Source organism: Cantharellus anzutake (assembly GCF_015039405.1).
Source record: "Cantharellus anzutake strain C23 chromosome Unknown EI90scaffold_23, whole genome shotgun sequence".
NCBI lineage: Eukaryota > Fungi > Basidiomycota > Agaricomycetes > Cantharellales > Hydnaceae > Cantharellus > Cantharellus anzutake.
The window spans coordinates 748,426-771,713 of NW_024066973.1; the positions used below are offsets into that span (position 1 = coordinate 748,426).

Sequence of the window (23,288 nt, forward strand, 5' to 3'; positions counted from 1 at the left end):
CGGGAGTGATGGTGGCGGCCCGCGGGTTTTGTGGGCGGGATTTGATCTACGTAAAAGTGAAGGAAGCGATACGTGCTTTAAGGAATGGGTATAAAAGTTGCTCTGGGTTACAATAATCAAGGTGCAAGTCTTTTACTCAGTCGCGCGCATCTCACTTCGCATTTGAGTTCTCAATGCTCAACATGAAGCTGTTTTCCCATAACAACAACAACAACAACAACCTTTTCTCTCTCCTTACGAGTGTCAATTCAGCTTTCAGGTACCCTCATAACCGATATCCAAGTGCCTACGAACATCCCCCATGCACCCCGACCACATTGAGTTCACTGTGACGTTCTTCACCGAGATCGGCTTCCTCCAAAGTACTCAGCACTATACTACTTTATTTTTACATCCCGGAACGACCCCCCCCCCAGGTTTGGCTCAAAATGTGGGTGATTTCGTCTTGACGAGTTAGTCCTTAAAGGCGATTTGGTCGAGGGGGCCGGTGAACATTCCGTCTATTAAACTAGTGAAAAGGGGTGTTAGTAATTGAGAATACCAGCCGCATATATATATATATAGAGAGAGCCTCCTAACATCTTAGTAGACCTTAAGCTTCTGGCCAAAAACCAGTAATGTACTGCAAAACTGAGAAGCATTGTTGACCCAGAAGCGTGAAATTTACTAATGTTTTTATAGTAACGATAACTTGCGTTTTGGCGACGCTACGATCGAAGGTATATAGACGATGAGATAGATCTGAGCTAGCATGCATGCATGGATGGCGAACGCCGGACTGTACCAACAATGTTGCACGCTACTACACAGCTATAAATCACGTACGAGCTTGTCCCCACAAGAGGCTTGGACTAGTGCGCGCAGCATGAAGCCTTGAATAGCACCGAAAAAGCCAGCTATTGAAGACGAAATGAAAAGTCAGATGATCCGCTCGGAATCCGGGAGCAATACTAGAACAGCTTCAGCGTCCAGCCTTGGGTTCTTGGATGAGACAAAGGAACCCCCCCCCCCCTGGTGAGAGAAGATGTAGGAGGTATAAGAGAGAGTCGTGCAAGCGCTCAAGTGTGCAGGGACATCTAACCCCCACGTTAATTCGAGTCCGAAAAAGTCGATCGTCAACATGAAGTTCTTCCACAACAACTTCAAGTTCACCTCTCTCTTCCTTTTCTTCCTCCTCACAAGTATCAACTTTTCGACCGTCTCCGCCATCATAAGCGGTATCAAAGTACCCACCAACGTCCTCCGACCCGGTCACAAATTCACCGTGACGTTCTTCACGAACTTACACATCATCAATAACGCTCAGTATTACGTTATATTCGGATTGGAACCCGGAACGACTCCACGTTCGAACGTGGGCGAATTCGTCTTGACGAGTCCTCAGAGCGATTTGGTCGAAGGGGGACATTCCGTGTCGGGATTTGGAAATTTTACGATAGACGTCCGATTACCTCGTAACTTTCAGATCACTGGACCTGGGAAGAAGCAACAGTATGTGTTATCAGCGGCTGTGCTCCAGACGGTGAGTTTTTGTGATTTTGGGTTGAAGATCTATCCAATTGTCTTATTTTTTTGTTTTTAAAGGCTGGAATAGTGAATGGCGCAGATGTCATAAGCTTCAATGGAATCGTCACCATCGCCAGGCACTAGGTCGAGGAGGCCGTAACGATGAAAGCCATCGCTGTTCATGAGAGAGAGATGATGATGATGATGATAATCTGGAATCACATTCGAAGCGCCCAACGAGTTTTTTGTTTTTTGTTTTTTACCAGCCGGGCTTGTGGGAGCATTTGTATTGACTGATTCTCATGAAATGAATGAGTTAGTACGCCTGATCAGAAGAACACCAGCCGCAGAATAGATCTGAGTCTCCTAATTAACGAAGGCAATGTATGCCTTCCGGTGCACATATGTAAACCCCTAAGTAAACAAAGCTGCCGAACCGTGGGTGGGTTCACTATATAACCGGATCTAAGAGATTGCCGGTTAGGCCGAGTCCCCCAGAAGGAAGATGTTCCTTCGCGTCAATGGTGCATGTGACAGTGGGATTGCGCAACACCCAGAAGCCTTATATAGCTTTTCAAGACGCGGACGGTGCTCTGCACTAGAATCCGTGACAACAGCAGGGTTTGACTGTCACTGAGGGTCACTCTTATATACGAAGCTTGGGTTGATGGTGATGCAAATCAGGAATCATGCAGGTAATGGACGAGATCCTCTGACGAAGCCATGTGCGGCCACTAGAACGAGGATGAAAATAGATCTCAGCATAGCCGATCGAACGTGCGCCAGTTGTCGCACCCACTCTTGCGCATGCGCTTTTTAGATGTGAGACGCTGAGACGTAATATCAGCACTGGTACTATGTAGTTGTGGCTTTGTACGTTTATCAGGGGGTTGCATGATCACTTGGCGTTTTTCGTGCAACCAAAAATAGCAATTCAATACAAATGAACAACTGAACTCATGCAAAATGATGCAATATGTATTCCGCTCTCAAGCCGGGAGCAACAACTGCAAGCAACCAACGCGTCAGTCATGAGGTTCCGTGGGGTTAAGATTGTACGTAAATACACACGTACTGTGGAGGGGTATAAGGGCCAAAAGTGTGAACTCTCTTCCATGGCTTGCTTCACCAGCTCCCCCACGCCGTAAAGTCATCCAGTCAACATGAAGTTCTTCCACAACAACAACATCCTCGCCTCCCTCCTCTTCCTTCTTATCAGTATCAACTCCGCCTTTGCCATCATAACTCACATCCAAGTACCTTCCATCCTCCTTCGTCCCGGCCACAAATTCACAGTCAAGTTCTTCACCGAGAACCATATCATTCAGAATGCCCAGTACTACGTTATTTTCGGATTGCAACCGGGAACGACACCACCACCTGGCTCGAATGTGGGTGAATTCGTCTTGACGAGTCCTCAGGGCGATTTGGTCGAAGGTCATCACTCCGAGACTGGGCATGGAAGTTTCACCGTGGACGTCACGTTGCCCAAAAATTTCCCCGTTACTGGGAAGACGGAGAAGTTTGTGTTAACGGCGGCTGTGTTCCAAACTGTGAGTTTTTTTTTTTGGGTGTTTATGTGACGATCGAACCGATGTTGAATGATTTTTTTCTTTCTTTTTTTGTGGCATAAGGCTGGAGCGTTGAATGGAGCAGGAGTGATCAAGTTCGATGGAATTGTCACCATCGCTTCTCATTGAGTCGATCGAAGTTCTATCTGATGGAGGCGGGGCTGTCGACGGGAGAGAGAATTTGAACGATCTGAGCGCCGAAAGAGTTTTTACTTAAATACTTAAATATCATGTCACTGTAAGCCTCATCGAACTAGCGGAAAATGGAGTTATGTAGTACGGTAAGAAATTGAGAAGACCCTTCCCGACCCAATCAACGAAGATTTCTGGCCGCATCGAAGCTCAACTGCAAACCGAACCAGAATACATACCGCCGAGTTATAAGAAGTTCGGGCTCAGAAGCGATCTGTAAATCTTTCAAACCTGGACGTGTACATGCATCAATGAGTTCACAAATATGCGATTAGTACCCACGCTGACCTTTACAGCATGGGGGACAAAAAGGGCGCGCGCTTAATTAATCGGAGCCGGGGAATCCAAAAAGCGGCGATTATGTAAGCAACTCACTTGTTTTTTCGTTGTTGTACAGCTTGGCGCAGTTGAAACGCTGAGACGTAATATGAATACATAGCTGAAAGTGGGTATTGAATACGAACTGACTTTGGTCTGTCGCCATCGTAATCCCGCTCCAAACTCGGAAATTGCACCATGTAATATTGTGGGGATTGTAGGCAGGTTACCGGCCTTTTATTACATAGAACAGGACCGTACGTAAAGTGAAGGGGGGCCAACACGTGTTGTGGGGAAGGTAGGTATAAAGAGCTTGCTGAGAAGGTGTGTATGATTCGTTCTTCGCTCGACCTCGCCCTATTGCACGCACCCCCCGTTGTTCGAGTCTCAAAGTACAGAGAGTACTGGTTCAACATGAACAAGTTCTTCGCCTCACTCTTCTTCCTCCTCCTCCTCAGTATCAACTCGGCCTTTGCTATCATAGGCAGCATCGAAGCACCCAAGAACATCCTCCGCCCAGGCCATACGTTCACCGTGACGTTCCTAACCCACCCGCACATCATCCAAAACGCTCAGTATTACGTTATTTTTGGATTACAACCTGGAATCGTTCCACCTCCTGGTTCGAACGTGGGCGAGATCGTCTTGACGAGTGCTCAGAGCGATTTGGTCGAGGGTGGACATTCCAGCACGGGAGTTGGAAGTTTCAAGATAAGCGTGTTGTTGCCGCGTACTTTTAGGACTCCTACGAAGAAGAAGGAAAAGTTTGTGTTGACGGCGGCTGTTTTCCAGACGGTGAGTTTTGTTTTGTGAATTATGTGATTGGTGTGACGGATAAGCTGATTGCCTTTCCCTTCCTTTCTTTTGACATAAGGCTGGAGCGTTAAATGGTGCAGGTGTGGCGATCTTCCATGGAAATGTCACCATCGCCCCGCACTGAGTCAACCGAGGATGTGGCTTTCAATATGAGGAGAATTGACGGACTGGGCGTTCAAATCGCTCGAGTGCTTTGTATATACTATGTGGATGAAATGAAGCTTGCACAACGGAACCCGCGGCCGAGAACCCGTCCGCAAATAGCGCCTCCTATGTAACTGGCGAAGATATGTAGAACCTTGATGCTGCCTGATGCTAGGCTACATGCAATCTGCACAGCTTGCCAATGGGAGTAAGTAATACATAATGTGGCGATGCCGCCACGGGATAAATATAGATCGATGGTGAACGTGCAAAAACTCCTGTTGCCGTGCCATTGTCGAATGCTGTGATCGCTTGGGTGGGGGTCGGATTAATTAATTCAGGGGCAGCATAGCTTTTGAACGAATGAATCTGACGATCCTAGAGGCTGTGCGCAACCAGCCCCCCCCTCACGAAAGCTCATGTATAAGTAGGCAGGACCCATGTATAAGAGTGGGTGCGGTGCAGCGACCAAGTATTCCCTTGCTTGACCTTGCCATATTTACCCCCACGCACACATTTCAAAGTCACCAAACATGAAGTTCTTCCACACCACCTTCATCGCCAGCTCGCTCCTCTTCCTTCTCACGTCACTCACAAGCATCCATTCGGCCTTTGCCTTCACAACTGGCATGAAAGTACCCACGTACACCCTCCGACCGGGCCATGTGTTCAACGTCACGTTCTTCACCCTTGCCTACATCCGCCCATCTGCTCAGTACTTTGTAATATTCGGACTGCAACCTGGAACGGGTCCGCTCACGGGTGGGAATATAGGTCAATTTGTTTTGACCAGTTCTCATAGCGATTGGCTGGAGAGTGGAGACTCTGTTACGGGGTCTGGACATTTCGATGTGGATGTGGCGTTGCCGGTTCACTTTAGGACTCCGAGAGGGAGGACTCAAAAGTACAGGTTGACGGCGGCTATTTTCCAATCAGTAAATTTGGTGAGTTTAGGGATGGGGATGATTGCTGAATGATGATGATGATGATGATGATGGTTATTCTTTGCCGAAAGACTGGATTCGACCAAATCGCAAGTATTTTAAAGTTCTCTGATTTCGTCACCATCGCTCCGCACTGAGTCGACTGGGATGTGTGGGGTGTTCATGAGAGGGAGAGGGAGAGGGAGGGAGAATTGATGATCTGTACTCAACATTTTAAAGCGTCGAAGAGGTTTTTATTCATGTTGATGAGTTCTGAGAAGCCAGATCCGAGCATGGCGAGCCAACGATGTGATCGACGTGGGACGTAATTCGGGTTCTAGCTTCCCACGATAGGCGTTAATGATAATCGCTTGGCGTGAGTCACGTTCAGGAACAGGAAATTTAGACCCGCACCAAAAATAGCTTTTTGGGAATTGTACGTAAAGTAGGGGGACCAACACGTGCTGTGGTGAATGCTCAGCTGATAAGAGATGGTGTGGATGCAGCGCGCCCTCCTTGCTTGACCTCGCACAACCCCACGTTCGAGTCTTAAAGTCCCAAGTCGTCAATATGAAGTTCTTCCACAACTTCCTTGCCTCACTTCTCTTCTTCCTCATATGCATCAACTCGACCTTTGCCATCATAACCAACGTCATAATTCCCCAGGGCGTCCTTCACGGTCACAAATTCACCCTCAAGTTTCTCACCGAGAAGAGCATAGACAATACTGTTCAGTACTACGTTATATTTGGACTACACCCTGGAACGAACCCGGTCGTCGGCGGGAATATTGGCGAACTCGTCTTGACCAGTCCTCACAGCGATTTGGTTGAGGGTGGACACTCCGTCACTGGGCATGGAAGTTTCAAGGTGGACGTTATGTTGCCGAGTAACTTGAAGATCAAGGGGAAGGAAGAAATTTTTGGGTTGATGGTGACTATTTTCCAAACCGTAAGTTTGGTTTGTGAATTGGGTGGCGGCCAAGCCGATGTTGAACGATTTATTTATTTATTTATCTTTTGCTGTAAGGCTGGAGCGAAGAATGAAGCGAGTGTAGTAACCATCCCGGGAACTGTCATCATCGCTGCGCACTGAGTCAACCGATATATAACAATATAACAATAAATTCGGACAACCTGATTGGATGGGTAGTGGTCACTTGGGCGGGAGAATCGATGATCTGCAGTCCCATTCAAAAGCACCGAAGAGTTTTTTTTTCCTATTGTTTGCTCTGCTTTTCCCCGTCTGAATATTCCCTTGTTACGTTTTCTTTGAGCGGGTTGGCGACGATTTTTATGGCCGTCGGCTGCAATGGTGCTTCCACGCATCAGCTAGGATACGCAGAGTGTGTTCAGTATTAATTAATATTTACAATGTAGTTAATCATGGATAACTAGTCTTTCGACGCAGAATAGGTGCAGAGTGAGAGGGCCACGATCGAGATCGTGAAGAGGTCTGTGGTTGATTATACAGGTCATCTTGGACCTGAGGGTTTGTTGCTGCAACATCAGTGGCGTGATGCTATGGGTTTTCGGATCGTCCACGTCGTCTCCCAACTGAGACTGATTGCACTAATATCTAAACCAGTAACTTTGCATGGCGCTTCATGGAAGAAATGGTGTTCGCAAACACCAAGAGCAGCATCCCGCGAGTTGGGGAGGATATTTCCGAGAAGCTATCCCTCAGGAAAACAATTGTATGCTTGGTGTAGGGGAGCCCACACTGCGGACGCAGGTCTGCCAGCTACGTCTCGGGTGGCACCTGTCCTGCGATTCGTGTCGCAGGCAGTAGAATGCTGATAACGGGGAAAATGACGGACTAAGTATCGAAGGCAGTGGCAGGCTGAAGCAGCGGACGCCACCTGATTGCAAAGCTGAGGGCACAAGTGGTTGGTCTGCCAGACGAACGTCCGTCTGGGCATTGTTCACGGAATCATACCTTGGAAAAACTGGTAACGAGCGCAAGCCAAAAAAAGAAAAATTCCTATTGCTACAGATGCAATTGGTGTCAAGTATCAAGTTGCTAGAGGGGTCGCCGGGACACCAGACGTGCTGGCATATAAGCAATAAGCCGCCTCCCGGGCGCAGGGCCTCACTAGAAGCATGACTCCTCAGTAAGGCACAGCACGACCATTACACGAACGAATTCACCATTTCGCCCGAGTGCTGGGTTGAAGTTGAAGCCAACGAACAACAAAGTAATACGTACGAGCCCGACGGCCTTTTCTATTTCTTCCTTTGTTGCCCCATCGAGCTTGGGACTTTTGCCTGGTTTTGCATCATCACTTGAATGTAGCTAAGCCATCTATCAGCTTCAGCAGAGAGGACAAGAACGGAAATTTACCTGGACGCGTTCCATCACCCTTTTATAGAACTCCACCCGAAAATCTCGTTGGCCTTCCCCCTCCATTTTCTGGTGCCAACGACCAAGAACCTCTGCCCTTGTGTAATTCTCTTGACCAAGCTCAACAACAATATCAACGAGAGACTCTACCATAGTCTCATGCACAGCTGCAAGGAAATCAGCGATACCCGAAAGTGTGCTGATGATAAGGCTATTGTTGCCGCACTTGGTCTTGAGATAGGTGGACACGGGCTCGTCCGATAACGGGTAACCAGGATTATCCGGTCTACGAAGACATATAGGGAGGGTAAAGATTCGTCTACCTACCTAGAGCAAATAAGGTCATTCTTTTTTCAAGATCAGAGGACAAACACACCTCCGTCAGCATACGCGATTTCCCAACCCCAGAGCTTTGGACTACTGAGATGGCTTTGGCATAACGTGGTCGGTTGCGGTTTCCCTGATCCCGGTCGAGTTGGTCAAGGTGCCTAATGAAAGTGAGAGGCGCACCACCAACAAAAGGGGCACGGTATGCGGCAGCAAGCTCTGGCGGCTAATCAGAACCCTGGAAAAAATACAAACTTTAGACTCACTTTGTTTATTGAGAAGCCTGCAAACAGAGCTACGTGAGTAAGAAGTAAGGTTGATGTTGAACAAGCGTACTTAGCGATCAATCGAAGATTTGGGGAATTGGTATCCCTAGTGCGTCGCAGTCTCGCTTCCACTGTACCATCAGTCAGTGCCTCAATGCTGGTTGGTACATACCATATCGATCAAGGGCCTCCATTGATTCTGTTTGAGAGCATCAGTGACCACCGAAGTTTTCCATGGTCGACGAGGTCTGTTCGCTGTTCGGAACAACATTGAAACGCCGGGTTACTTAATGACTCTGTGTGCAGAATAATGTGCATGTGACTCGCACAGCCTCTTCGGATATTTCCGAAAAGGGCTCTCCAACAATATATTCACTAAATCCTGCTGTGGGAAATTTTCAGACTAGAGTGCTCGCTTCGCTTGTTGGACTCTGCACCACATCACTTGTATTGTTGTCCAAATCATTGTCATATAATTTATTGGACACAGTAATAGAAAGGAGATAGCATGCAAAGAGGAAGTAAACAAGGTTTTCGGTATTAGCAAAAATTCAAAAGAGCATGGGTGGTGTGAGGCCCCGGCCCATGTCTATATTCCGCCCACAACATCAGTTGATGTTGTGTTGTGTAATAATTATGTCGCGACGCTAATTTAGCGTCGCGGAAGCTTCTCTATTTATTTGTGCTGAGAATGTATAAGATTGTATATAAACCCTCGGGGTAGCTGTAAAAGGCGGATCAGCCTTTACTTCTACCCCGTTAATATACAGCCAAATCAAGTGTATACTTAGACGGACTACTGAGGCCTGAGGCGAACGGGGGAACGGAACGTTACCATCCCCAAACTAGTAAGATACCTTTCACTTTTTTACGCTCTTATTCTCTTTCCATTCTCGGCACCGCGTTACCGGCGCCGAAACCCCATTTGGCAATGCGCGCGCATCGTCGGCCCCTGACAACGCGTGTTGAAGTCACGAGTCACCGGAACCTTCCGGGGCATTCTGGATTATTGTGGGAAATCGCTAGAATATTCCCGCTTAGTCTGTGCTTGCGTACGCGCGCTTGCGCAGTTACTTATTTTACGTATATCATCATTGTAATACATTTCGTGTATGTATAAATACGCACAGACGTGCGTTGAGCAAAATCATCAGAAAGTTTTCTAGCTTACCTCTGGTCTCGCGAGTATAACCGCTGAAGTAAGCGGATTGCCTTATCAGGAATCCCTACATTACAACAGGTTATGAGCCCAGCCTAAGGGTCATACCTAGTTAACTCTATATACTCGGATCTTTGCTTGACTTCTCAATAAAGATATCTAACTTCTCAAATATTCATTATGGCCTCAACTAAAGAAGAAGGAATTTCTCTCGGCGGATATAAAATCCCGGCCCTAACCGGCAAGGATAATTACCGTTCCTGGAAGAGCAACATCAAGGATATTCTGGAGGATATGGACTTATTACCTCACATAGAAAAATCGCTTGATGACCTTGTTGCTGCCAATCAAACTGACGAGGAGAAAATCAAGAAATCCAATAAGCGGGCTATCATGAATATGCGAATCCGATGCGATCAATATGTTCAAACATATATTGAGTCGGTCCGCGATGCAAAAGAAGCCTGGGAAATACTCCGGAACGAATATGAAGATTCCGGGAGTATTGCACGCATTTATCTTCGGCGGCAATTCTATAGCATGCGGATGTCGGAAGAAGATGATCTAAATACCCACCATTTAAAACTGCGCCGAATATATCAGGATCTCCGAGTCGCCGGGGACACGCTCCCGGAATCGGAATTTGCTATGGCTCTTATTACATCGCTTCCGTCATCTTGGGACAATTTTATTGCATCAATTGATTTCACAGATCTAGCGGAAACGGATGATAAAAAGAGAATGGCAGCAGTTAATTCGATTATTTCCAGGATCAGGGGAGAATCCAATCGGCGCAAATCACAGAACAATTCTACCACGCCTACAGCCTTCAATTCAACTAATTCCAACACAAGAAATCCTAAAACAAAGCCGGATAAATCTAACTCGGAGTGCCGGTACTGTCACAAGAAGGGACATTGGATACAGGAGTGCTGAAAAAGGATTGCAGATGAAAAAAGGAAGGGTGGAGAGAAAAATGCAAATATCGCGTCCAACAATGGAAATGATACGCAATCATTTGCCTTTGCTGGAGCGAATACGCATTTCGGAAATTCTTGGATTGGTGATTCCGGCGCGAATCACCATATAGTTCGGGATCGCGATTCATTCAATGAATACCATCCCATTTCAGGCCAATTCTTAAATGGAGTTGGAGGAATTAGAACTCCAATCCAAGGCCACGGAACCGTTCTCGTTACCATGCAATCGGACTCAGGATCCCATACAGCCACGCTTAGGGACTGTTACCATATCCCATCAAATGATGGTAACCTATTATCCTTGCGATGTTTTGACCGCGCGGGTGGAACAATTCAAATTAAATCCGACCAAATCAAATTGTTCACACCGGACGGATCAGAATTATGCACAGGACAAGCAAACGGCAATTCATTGTATAAAATGAATATGTCTATTCTAAAGAAGCCGATCGCGATGGCAGGAACTACAGGAGGGGATAAGGAAGGAAGAACATGGGAGGAGTGGCACAGGGCAATGGGGCACATCGCGCCCCAGTCCCTCAAAACAATGATGGAACAGGGAAATGTTGATGGAATGAAAATAATCCCATCCCCATTAAACTTTGAATGCGAGGCATGCATTCAAGGCAAATCCACAGCGCAACCGGTGCCCCGGGAATCCAATACAAAGTACCGGGAAATCGGGGAACTTATCGTTACCGACCTCTGGGGACCAGCGCAAGTCATGGGAAAAGGGGGAGTCAATTATTTTATTTCATTCACGGATGCTGCAACACGTTTCTCGGTGGTCGATTTCCTTAAGGAGAAATCCGATGCATTCGAGGCATACAAACAATTCGAATCCCGATTATGGACTCAATACAGTCGCAAAATCAAATGCATTCGATTCGACAGCGGCACGGAATTCCTGAACAATAGATTCATTACCCATTTACGCAATCAAGGAACACTCCATCAAACCACCGCTCCACATTCCTCTTCCCAAAATGGCATTGCAGAGCGGTTAAACCGCACATTATTGGATCATGCTCGCGCAATGTTGTTTGATTCTAAATTACCAAAAACATTGTGGACATATTCAATCGCTTATGCATGCTATTTAAAAAATCGCTCTCCCACGCGCGCACTCGATGGAAAAACTCCCTATGAGATGTTTTTCAATGCGAGGCCAAACATTAATTCAATTCACATATTTGGGTCGGATGTTTGGGTGCTGGACCAAGACCAAAAGGGGAAACTGGACCCGCGTTCCAACAAATATAGGTTTATTGGATTGACCGATAATACACGCGCAATTTACTACTACAAACCGGAAAGTGGGGTAATTGCAAAATCAAAGAATGTTATTTTTCCCCATCCCCATAACCCCCACCCCAATGTCGAAATTCCCATTCCCGCTTCCAGTCCGCCTGAGGGGGAGCCTCAGTCAAATAATCCGCAGACGGACGTGGAAAACCAGGAGAAAAAAGCAGAACAGGTGCCCGGCAATTCAAAAGAAGCGGGATCTGCGGAAGCAACGGAAGCCAATTCATCGCTTAGCCGAAATGAATACACGGGAATCCGAACGAGAAGCCAATTGAAACGAATCCAATCCCCATTAGTCCAAATTAGGACGGATCATGGACCGGTCAGAACCGAAAATCAAAATTCCCTCGCGCATGCAATGGCTGCAACAGAATCCGATAGCCCGGATATCCGTGAGGCATTACAGTGCTATGATGCTGAGGATTGGCGCTCGGCAATGGATGCCGAAGTGGCCCAACTTCAAAAGTTGAACACCTTTGAATTGGTCCCTCTGCCAGCAGATCGTAGAATTATCGGTTGCCGATGGGTCTTAACCACAAAAAGAAATACAGAAGGGGAAATAATCAAATACAAGGCCCGGCTCGTCGCGCAGGGATTTTCTCAAATTCCAGGAATGGATTTTGATGAAACCTTCTCGCCAGTAATGCGACTAGAGTCATTCAGGGTCTTATTGGCTATTGCGATTCAATTGGACCTCGAAATACATCAAATGGATGTTGTCGGGGCGTATTTGAATGGAGAATTGGAGGAGGAAATATACATGAAGCAAATCCCGAAGTATGAGGACGGCACGAACAGGGTCCTTCGCCTAAACAAGACTCTGTATGGCCTTAAACAGGCAGGGCGGGTGTGGAACCGACGACTACATAAGGCATTAACCGAATTAAGTTACATGCGCTTATTCACCGACACCTGCGTTTACGTGCGTCACCAAAACGGGAAAATATCAATTATCGCCTTCCACGTCGACGACTCCGCCATATTTGCCCCTGCAGATCATATTGAATTCGTTAAAAATGAACTCAAGTCAAAATTCGACACCCGCGATCTTGGAGAATTGAATCACTTTGTTGGGATTAAAATTTCCCGAGACCGGAGCAACAATTCAATCACGATCTCGCAAGAACAATACATTCGCGACATAATTGAACGTGCCGGAATGATTGATTCCAACCCAGCGCCTACCCCAATGCACCCGAAACAGGCCTATGAAAAGTTCTCAGGCCCGCGCCCAGATTACCCCTATTCAACAATGATCGGATCGCTTATGTGGGCCGCATTATGCACGCGCCCAGATATTGCCTTTGCCGTTCATCACTTTGCGCAATTCAATAATTCTTATGGTCCGGAACATATTTCTGGAGTCAAACGGATTTTTCGATACCTAGAGGGGGCAATCAATCGCGGAATTACCTATTCAAAATCGGATTCCGGATTAACGGCAATTGGGTATGCAGACGCGGATTGGGCAGAACAAAAGGACCGGAAATCTATTTCTGGTAACCTATTCATCATGTCAGGGGGAGCTGTCGCCTGGAGCGCTAAGAAACAAGGGACTATCGCCCTATCGACCATGGAAGCCGAGTATACTTCCTTAAGTCACGCATCACGCCATATACTATGGCACCAAATGCTCATCCGGGAACTCGGATTCAATGCGGAGCGCCCATTCAATCTCAACAACGATAATCGTGGGGCTATTGCATTAACTCGTGACCCCCAATTTCACGGCCGGAGCAAACATATTGACATACGGCATCACTTTATTTGGGAATTAATCGAACGCGGCGATCTCAGAATTCATCATGTCCGCTCATCCGACAACTTGGCTGACATTTTCACAAAGCCACTTCCCGAAGACCTATTCACTAAGTTTGCATCCGTTATTGTACAGGATACGTGACTCGAGGGGGAGTGTTGAAGTCACGAGTCACCGGAACCTTCCGGGGCATTCTGGATTATTGTGGGAAATTGCTAGAATATTCCCGCTTAGTCTGTGCTTGCGTACGCGCGCTTGCGCAGTTACTTATTTTACGTATATCATCATTGTAATACATTTCGTGTATGTATAAATACGCACAGACGTGCGTTGAGCAAAATCATCAGAAAGTTTTCTAGCTTACCTCTGGTCTCGCGAGTATAACCGCTGAAGTAAGCGGATTGCCTTATCAGGAATCCCTACATTACAACAACGCGCGACTTCGATCAAGTTCTCACGCGAACTTGTTGAACGACTCGACACCTCTTCTGGATGTCGTGGAGATACAACACCAGGAGCACATCCAACGCTCCTGCCAACACGGCCGGCCCCTCCACTGGCCGTAGGGCGGAAGACGACACCACCTCAAGTGATGGTGGTGATCTGGGCCTGCAAGGGCCCAGGGACGCGTCTCAGATGCGTCCCACCTATATGAGAGACGTTGACGAAGTCACAACGTCTGAAGCCCTTGCAGCGGAGACTCTCACGGCATTCGTCCCAATGCGCACGTCACATCCTCCATCCCCAACCCACTCCCTCGCATCTGAAACGGCACGAGTACTAAGAAATCGCGTCGACCAAGTCGACGATGACATCGCCGACTTGAGAGGCAATGTCCGTAACATGAATACCCAAATCTCTGGGAATAGCGATAACATCGCTCGTCTAGATCGTAACATCATTAAGGTGGAGGAAAGACTTAATGAGAAACTAAACGAAATCCTCCTCGCGCTCTCTCGACGCGACGAGCCAAAGCCACCCGCAGCAACGGTGGATAACCCATCTGCAAACCCTGCAGTGAACCCAACAACGGGTGGGGACCCTATCGTCGTCTCTGACCAGATGAAAAAAACCGCTGTTGAGGCGCAGGCGCCCCAAGAGGTCCCTGTAGTCCCCGTTAATCAAACGGGTCAACCAATCACTAAACCCGCTGTGGAGGCGCAAGCGCCCCAGGAGGTCCCTGTAGTCCCCATTAATCCAATGGGTCAACCAATCAGTGGGGTCCCCATACCTGGAGGGATCCCCACTGTCTCTGCCGTCGTCACAGATGCGCCAGAGGCGACAAGTTCACACCCGTCCATCGAGGTGCAAGAATCTGACGGACGTTTTGTTCCCATCTTTAGTGGAACTAAGCCACCTACCCCGTCGATGGCGCCAGTAACCACTGACGCCAAGGGAAAAGGTAGGGAGATCGACCCAGGACAACTGGCTGGATCATCGACTACGGGGGAGAGTGGAACTACTCCATTCCATTTCAGACCAGGCTTCGTGCCTGCACTGTTCATTCTGTCGTCCCAACCCACGAACGGTGGGGTGAAAATACCACGCGTTGACGCTACTCAAACGCATAATTTCCCTCCCTCCCACGGGAGAAAGAAAGCAGTGCCGATGAAGGCCACTGTGGAGACGATACGGGAGGAAGACGGTGACGCGGAAGTCACCAGTGTTCCGTACGATTATTACACACGGAAAAAATGCCCGATCTACATCCAGGATTGTGTAGATGACATTGGTGGACAGCCCGCCAAGGTCAGACCTATCTTCGCTAAGCGTAGTCTCAGCGAATCTACTTTCGACTTTAACGCCCATCTGGATGCAGACGCAGCATTCGTATACAACGTGGGTCGTGGGGCAAACGGTGAAGACCCTGAAAGACTGTCCCACAGCACAGCACTCAGACGGGTGCTGGATAACTACCACCGATTCTCACAACCGCCTGCGGCTCCAGAAGGGGGCAAGAGGCGTGTAGACCAAGTTAGGTCTAACTCGGGAAGAAGGCCCCGCCGTCCGAGTGGCGATGGTGATGATGAGGATGGTGGCGAGGGTGGCTCGTCCTGGCCCAACCCACCATTTCTTGACCCATTTGGCACCGAAGCAAAATGGGAGCCCTCATCCAACTTTCCAAACCGCTTGTCTGTACAACCCGGTTTGTTTGACTCAACCATGTGTTCATACGCTTGTAGGAGAAATAACGGCCACACTATGGAAACCCATTATGGAAATATGCCAGATAAATCACAAAACCTCATACGACAAGTAGATATGAGAACATAGAAGGACCTGAATTTTAACGAATTTTACGAATTTTTACGAATTATTACGACTATACACGATAAATCGAAAGAAAGAAAAATAACAAAAATACTTCAAGCTTACCATCAACGAGACGGAATTCTCGGGGGAATTTATAGCAAATATTAAACCAAGAATTAGGACAATCGACCAAGATTTGACTATAAAAATAATCAGAGAACCTCCACGGAAACTACTTTCCCATGTCCGCACACGTAGCAAGGATGGAAGTACCACGGAACAAAGATTCCTCAGGAACTAATGCAAAAGTCAAAGTCGTGTTTATAATAGGAAATGTAGATGTCACCCAAACGGAACCAATGAGAGTAATTACAGGGGAAACTACCCATAAACGACGGAGATATGACTAAAACTCCTGCAAAACGAGGACAATGTCTAAAAAGCAAGCGCGAAGATTAACTAGTAACGACCGAGACAAGCTTGATGGCCCATTAGAAAGGAAAGGATCTACTCTTAATCCTCCCAAATTTCCATAATAAAAGGATCATGCGTTAATGAGAAATCCAATAACGGGAATAGCGACATCAAAAGTCCGAGCTCAGGGACAAGATGATGATTGCGTAGGATCCATAATTAAAACATACAACGAAATTTACACGGAAATTATGAAAAATAGGAAACTATAGTTATGCAAATTCTCAGCCCAAACGGTCCAGCCGTTGTGAAGTTATACCCATGATGGGAATATAGGAATCCGCATCATGTGTAATGACACGTGAGGGTGGCGACGCGCAGGGAACCGGCCGTCGGAACCGAGATCCGCACTTCGGCAGATCGCGAAGACCAATTTCCGTCCAAATAAGGAAGAGCCCGGTCAAAACAAAGCACGAAAAGTGCAAAACAACCTTAGATCATGAGGGAAAAATCTGAAATAAATCACAGAAGCCCATATGAAAGAAATAAACACCCGCGCATATCATAAATCCCGAACAACTAAACGAAAACGGCTCCCGCATACGAACAACTATGGGAACGACGCATGTGATTACCGAATGTGCGCGCGAAACTTTGCTAACTCAACGAATACAGGGAAATAGGACACAACCTTAGTACCATTGGAAAGGTGGGAATAAATGAAAATTTATGATACCAAGAACGTGAGAAAACATCCAGAAATGAATGAGATACAAGGACATGAAGTTAGAAACCTGAAAACACGCGGGAAGACAGCTTCAAGAGGTCTAGAGCCCTAAATAAAATACATAAAAATATGATATCTTCGAGGACGACTGTCAGGGCACACCCGCCTGACCCGGGCCCACCCGGGCCCACCTGGCCACACCACACCCGCTCCCCGCTGTCTATCCCCCTCCCCCCTCCTTCCTCCCTCTCCTCCCCCCTCTTTTCCCTTTTCTTTCCCCTTTCTTTATTTCATTCTTCTCATCTTCCTCTTCCTGTTTATTTCTTTCTATCTACACGGACCACCTTCCCTTGTATCGATGTACTATTGACCCGTCCGGCCCACACACCCCGGACGGCTTCCCGCTGTGCCCAGCACGCGCGCATGTAGCGGACGCTCTCGGGATCCCCCACGGGGACACCCAGATGCCTGCAGCTGCCTCCGAGGATGACGTGGCACCTGTCATGTGACTCAAGCCGCATGTACATAAATGTACCTGAAGTGGGAACCGAAGAAGTAACCTTCTTCTCACATTCTCCACTTCAGGTAAGTAGTATAGTTTTCCTCTTTAATAATAATAACACATTCTCCACTTCAGTCTGAGTGGCCAGGGACCACTGTCCCGGATTGGGCCCGCCAGTACGCACGCCCGCTCCACACCCCACGACGGCCTCAGTGCCGGGCATTACCCCCGGGCCCTCTCGACCCCGGACGCGTCCCTGACATTTAGTTAAAATGAGACTGAAATGATAAATGAGTGAATTATTCAGGTTTAAAACTGAAAGAAAAAGTTGCTAGTAATCAAGAATTACTCAAACGAATGTGTTATAGCTCTCTACTTCATTAGAACATCGTTCCCTAAAATTCCCGCCATGGTCCGTCGTAGTTTAGTAGTTTTTGTGAATTTCGTTCATATTCCCTGATTCCCCTTTGTATTATCACATCCTAATCCTCCATATGTATTGTTCGTTGTTATAGTAGGTCGTTGTCAGGGACGCGTCCGGGGTCGAGAGGGCCCGGGGGTAATGCCCGGCACTGAGGCCGTCGTGGGGTGTGGAGCGGGCGTGCGTACTGGCGGGCCCAATCCGGGACAGTGGTCCCTGGCCACTCAGACTGAAGTGGAGAATGTGTTATTATTATTAAAGAGGAAAACTATACTACTTACCTGAAGTGGAGAATGTGAGAAGAAGGTTACTTCTTCGGTTCCCACTTCAGGTACATTTATGTACATGCGGCTTGAGTCACATGACAGGTGCCACGTCATCCTCGGAGGCAGCCGCAGGCATCCGGGTGTCCCCGTGGGGGATCCCGAGAGCGTCCGCTACATGCGCGCGTGCTGGGCACAGCGGGAAGCCGTCCGGGGTGTGTGGGCCGGATGGGTCAATAGTACATCGATACAAGGGAAGGTGGTCCGTGTAGATAGAAAGAAATAAACAGGAAGAGGAAGATGAGAAGAATGAAATAAAGAAAGGGGAAAGAAAAGGGAAAAGAGGGGGGAGGAGAGGGAGGAAGGAGGGGGGAGGGGGATAGACAGCGGGGAGCGGGTGTGGTGTGGCCGGGTGGGCCTGGGTGGGCCTGGGTCAGGCGGGTGTGCCCTGACACTAAATGTCACTAAATAAAATTGGAATAAATCAGCTGAAGGTCTCAGCACAGTCGCACGCATAGTAATGCGAGGTTTGAATTCAGTATGACCGAGTCATAGCGAACTTAATGGGAAATATGGGGAATTTGAAATAGGGAACTGCGGCAAATGCGGCGCAGACAAATTCTAATTAACCATTAAAATAGCTTAGGCGAGGAAGGACAATAAGGATTCCAGGCGCAGTCTGACCGCAGTAGAGCCGCAGTTCAGCGCAGCAAAGCGCAGTGGAACTATAGCGTGAAAATTTCACTTTTTATTCAGTTTGAGAAAAATACACTGTAAATAAATCCTGTAAATAGAAGGTAGAGCGTGAAAAAGGAAGGCGACCCAAGGAGTATAAAAGGGAGACCCTTTCTGCGACTTTTCGCCCCCTTAGAGAAGTAAGAAAATAGAGTATTATTTTTCTCAAGCATTTCTGGTTGTCACTCCAGTGCGAAAAAGTGATATACAGTTAAGATTGCCACTGTAGTAAAAGGCAGCAATTAAGGAGAGAAATATTAAGTAGATATTTCAACAGGAGAGCTGGTTAACACTCCAGATTTCAAAGTGTAAACACAAAACAGTTATTTTGCTACTGTTAAAAAAAGCAATAAAATAAGACAAAAATAGAACAAACTCAAGGGACACTCCAGACACCATCCAAATTCATTAACTGAATAGAATCTTTGAAACTTCACCAAGTAGAAGATTAAATTCAAGTTTAAATCCAAATTAAACAACGCTACACAGAATTACACCTAGACAAATTAATAAATTTCAATAAAGAAACAGCTCCGCAGGGCTCGGTTTATCTGTAAGTCAATTCCCAGGAACTTTAAAACTAACCCATAAAAATAGAATTAGCCAAAACACTCGGATTGGTACTATATTTACAATAAAAAACACTAGTACACTTCCCCATCCTAACTAAAGAACCAGGGAACAGCTTGGTGGTGGTCTCGTTTGAACCTCCCAACTGACCTTCCTTCGTTCTCTCCTTCAACGCAGCACCTGCGGCACGAGTAGTGCCTGATCCATCTGAGTTCATGACTCAGCTTCTTGAATCTGCACGCCGAAGTGTAGAAGTTCAAATCCTGCAGCCACTGCCTGCAGATGTACGCCCAGAACTGCTCAAAAAGATGCAGGGACTGACTCTGACCATCAAATGGTCTGGAGAGAATAACTCGAAGATATTCCACAACTGGCTGCACTCCTGGCTAGCCTATATGTCGTCGTGTGGGTGGAAGGGTGAAGCTTATAACGAGTTTCATGTCCACACTTTGACAACCGCCGTTGAAGGCGAGGCGCAAGACCTCCTGATGCACTATATACGCATTGGAGTGCAGAACGGGGTAACTCCCCCATTCTGGGATCTACTAGAGATCCTTATCTGCACCTTCATCAAGAAGTCTGCAGCAGTAGCATCCACGAAAGCGTTCAAAACGCTTTCATATGATTCCGCGAAGGGAATCAAACACTTCTATAACCAGCTGTATTGTGCAGCTGAGGAGATGATCACGCCTCCTGACCAGGCAACGTTCAATGAACGTTTCCTGAACGCCATCCCTGGCGAAATGTGTCGGGAGATGGTTATGCGCCACGACATTTCCGTGGACTACACAACGAAAGACGAGTTGTGGACCGCCGTGCTCCACCTGGACCACGCATACGATTCAATTAAGGCGATCTCTGCATATCGTAACGACTCGCAAGCGCCAGCCACGTCAAAAACGACGCAAAAACAAGCCAACACCACAGCAGCACCCAAAAAAGCTGCTGATTCCTCGTCCGCCAAGAAAGTGTACAAAAACACATTCGGGGGAAACACGTCATCTCTGAAGAGCGGACAACGCTCGACCTTCCGTGCGAGCTATTCGCCGGCTCCAAAAACAGAGAAGTCGATGTCGTCTACAGCAACGAAATCGACGCCATCCTTGGATAAGGATGGGAAACTGCGTTGTTATAAATGCGGGAAAATAGGCTATCAACGTGATTGCCCAAATCACGACAAGCCCAAACCGCGCATGTACAACATAGCGGTCGAGTCTGACGAACGAGACCTACAGGACTCGGAGCCTGTAGAAGAACCGGAAGGTGTTGAAGATCCTGCAGAGGTGCAGGACTATATGGCCGACGATGAGGCGTTCGACGATAAACTCGTGGACGACCCATACGATCCCAACCTCCTCGCTGAGGTGGAGGAGGAGTACATAGAAGTGGACGCCGACATGTTCGTCGGTGCTATGACGTTCGTGGATCCCACGGACGAAAACTTCTCCATTAAATTAGCGTCTGCTCGGCAAGCAGACAAACTGCCATCTGATGAGCAGATAGTAGCTGAGCTTGTCGACGACGCAGTAAAGACCTACAAGAGGGACAGTGTTATACCGGTCCCAAAATCTTCATCGGGGAAACTGTCAACGCAAAGTGTGACGAGTTCTTCAGTGCCTAACAAGCTTCTGAAGAAAATCCCGCCAATATTCGACGTGAAGTTTAGAATCTCGCAAGAGGCGGGTAAATACCCTGAAAACCGCAGCACCGACTTAAGGCGGACACTCACCGGCAAGGTTAACATCGCCGGGGTAAATGCTTTTGTCCTATTTGATAGTGGCGCTGAAACAGATGCCCTATCTCCAGATTTTGTCCGAGCAGTTCACATTCCACTGCTCGAGTTGCCAAACCCCTTGGTTCTCCAGATGGGGACCAAAAACAGTCATTCGTGCATAATGTACGGCACGAATACTCCCGTAACCATTCACGGGGTTACGTCTACTCACTATTTTGACGTCGTCAACATTGACCGCTACGACGCCATTCTCGGAGCTCCTTGGCTGAATGCCAACGGAGCGTCCCTCAATTTCGAAACTCACACTGTCCACATAAAGACAGGCGACATCAAAACGTTTGATGTCCTGACGGAACGGGGTAAAACCTCAGTGGGGGCTGCTGCATGCGGTTGCCCCAAACTTCCCCGTGCACCGAGATCCGAACTGTCATCTAAACAGACAGCATGACGCAATACGGCGAAGGCTGGAAACCCTTCGCCACGCGTCCTTGCCATCTCCGCTCAAAAAGACGCGGATACCTCCCAGTGGCCCAATCACTGGCCAAGCCCGAGGTCGAAAGATCTCAGGCTTCCCGACTGTTCCCATTTAGAAGGTCTGCCAATGACAGACCCTGAATTCATGCCACTCAGGAATTGGTGGCATGAACGTTTCAAAGACGTCATGGCGCCAGCCCCTGAAGTCCTACTTCCATTCAGGGAGGTTAACCACCGGATCAACTTGATTGATCTGAATAAAAAATATATAGAAAGAAGGGCTATGTGCCCTCAGGCCCTCGAACCGCAGCTTCGAGAAAAGATCGCTTGTTATGAGTGAGCCAAGTGGTGGGAACGCAAGGCAGTCGTGACGGTGGCTCCACTTCTTTGTCTTGCAAAGAAGGACGGTTCTTTACGGACTGTAATCGATGCGAGAAATCGCAACGCGAACTCCATTCTCGATGTCACGCCCATGCCTGACATGCATTTCATCATGGATAGTATGGCTCGGGTAACTTATCGATCAAAGATCGATATGACGGACGTGTACGAACAGATTCGTATCGAACTGGACTGTGTACAATACACGGGGATGAGTACCCCGTACGGTACTTTCATATCGAACGTGCTGCAACAAGGGGACTGTAACGGCCCTTCCACGTTCCAGCGCGTTTTGACTTGGATCCTAAGGGACCAAATCGGTCGAGCCATCCACGTATGGTTCAACGACATCTTCACTGGAACTACATCAGTGAAGCAACACAACGAGAAATTCTTGTGGATATATACTCATCTAAGAGACGAGAAGCTCTATGTGAGCCCAAGAAAATTTGAGCCATTCGCCCCTGTACTCGACATACTGGGGTGTAAAGTGGACTCAAACGGAATCCACGCAGATTCCGACAAACTAGACAAAATAAGGAACTGGCAAACGCCAGAGAACCACACCGAGGTTCTGCGATTCCTAGGGCTCATTGAGTACCTAGCGAAATTCCTGCCCAACGTCAGTGCATACACTGGACCGTTGCAATCCATATGCACCAGCCATATGCCGTTCCGCTGGAGCGCCCTACATGAAAAATGTTTCGCGCAGATCAAAGTAATCGCGTGCAAGATGCCGATTCTAAAGCCCATAGTCTGGGATATACCGGATTCAGAAGACCAAGACAAGTACCGTGTCTGGGTGATCACCGACACCTGCCCCGCTGGTGTCGGGGCCGTGCTCACACAGGGTGCAGAATGGCAAACCTCTAACCCTGCTGCGTTTATGTCGAAGAAGTTCACCCCGACTCAATGGGCGTATTTCGCCTATGAGCTAGAAGCTCTAGGCGTTCTGGAAGCGCTCACCAAATGGCTTGACGAGCTGACTGGTGGGCGGAAATTCACTGTGGTCACTGACCACAAGGCGCTTACTTACTTCAAAGAGAAGAATCACACTGCGCCGCGTCACATTCGTTGGCAGAATTTCTTTCACGGTTTCAATTGTGACATTGTGTATGTACAAGGCCACACAAACAAAGTGGCTGACGCCCTGTCGCGATACTATGAATCCTCGTCAGACGAGGATGTCCACTACGACGATTAC

At 47.8% G+C, this 23,288-nt stretch overlaps 6 protein-coding genes across 6 annotated transcripts; 4 read left to right on the forward strand and 2 right to left on the reverse strand.

Moving 5' to 3' along the window:
- Window positions 1–1,002: 1,002 nt before the first annotated feature.
- Window positions 1,003–1,948, reverse strand: EI90DRAFT_3057965 (uncharacterized protein). The gene is given in 5 exon segments (XM_039060328.1): window positions 1,003–1,075; window positions 1,152–1,522; window positions 1,585–1,763; window positions 1,783–1,862; window positions 1,927–1,948. 3 exon segments carry the CDS (start codon window positions 1,808–1,810, stop codon window positions 1,502–1,504), a joined length of 228 nt encoding a protein of 75 aa, XP_038916141.1. The 5' UTR covers window positions 1,811–1,862; window positions 1,927–1,948; the 3' UTR covers window positions 1,003–1,075; window positions 1,152–1,501.
- Window positions 1,949–2,485: 537 nt separating this feature from the next.
- Window positions 2,486–3,393, forward strand: EI90DRAFT_3057966 (uncharacterized protein). The gene is given in 3 exon segments (XM_039060329.1): window positions 2,486–2,536; window positions 2,547–3,059; window positions 3,141–3,393. 2 exon segments carry the CDS (start codon window positions 2,670–2,672, stop codon window positions 3,204–3,206), a joined length of 456 nt encoding a protein of 151 aa, XP_038916142.1. The 5' UTR covers window positions 2,486–2,536; window positions 2,547–2,669; the 3' UTR covers window positions 3,207–3,393.
- A 608-nt stretch (window positions 3,394–4,001) lies between these two features.
- Window positions 4,002–4,899, forward strand: EI90DRAFT_3016429 (uncharacterized protein; the record flags this gene model as incomplete). Its single annotated transcript, XM_039056989.1, has 4 exons — window positions 4,002–4,382; window positions 4,484–4,677; window positions 4,743–4,755; window positions 4,801–4,899. The coding sequence occupies 4 exons, from the start codon at window positions 4,002–4,004 to the stop codon at window positions 4,897–4,899; spliced, it is 687 nt and encodes a 228-aa protein (XP_038916143.1).
- Window positions 4,900–4,957: 58 nt separating this feature from the next.
- On the forward strand, window positions 4,958–5,715 carry EI90DRAFT_3057973 (uncharacterized protein; the record flags this gene model as incomplete). The annotated part of the gene is made up of 2 exons (XM_039060330.1): window positions 4,958–5,491; window positions 5,563–5,715. Coding segments are annotated over exons 1-2 (468 nt in total), but the record flags the coding sequence as incomplete, so codon positions are not given.
- A 325-nt stretch (window positions 5,716–6,040) lies between these two features.
- On the forward strand, window positions 6,041–7,030 carry EI90DRAFT_3057977 (uncharacterized protein; the record flags this gene model as incomplete). Its single annotated transcript, XM_039060331.1, has 4 exons — window positions 6,041–6,421; window positions 6,657–6,713; window positions 6,747–6,815; window positions 6,944–7,030. 4 exons carry the CDS (start codon window positions 6,041–6,043, stop codon window positions 7,028–7,030), a joined length of 594 nt encoding a protein of 197 aa, XP_038916145.1.
- Window positions 7,031–7,471: 441 nt separating this feature from the next.
- On the reverse strand, window positions 7,472–8,561 carry EI90DRAFT_3057979 (uncharacterized protein). Its single transcript, XM_039060332.1, has 6 exons — window positions 8,477–8,561; window positions 8,407–8,423; window positions 8,190–8,359; window positions 7,814–8,140; window positions 7,621–7,765; window positions 7,472–7,564 (listed from the first exon to the last, which is right to left on the reverse strand). The coding sequence occupies exons 3-6, from the start codon at window positions 8,199–8,201 to the stop codon at window positions 7,485–7,487; spliced, it is 564 nt and encodes a 187-aa protein (XP_038916146.1). The 5' UTR covers window positions 8,202–8,359; window positions 8,407–8,423; window positions 8,477–8,561; the 3' UTR covers window positions 7,472–7,484.
- Between the last annotated feature and the right edge of the window lie 14,727 nt (window positions 8,562–23,288).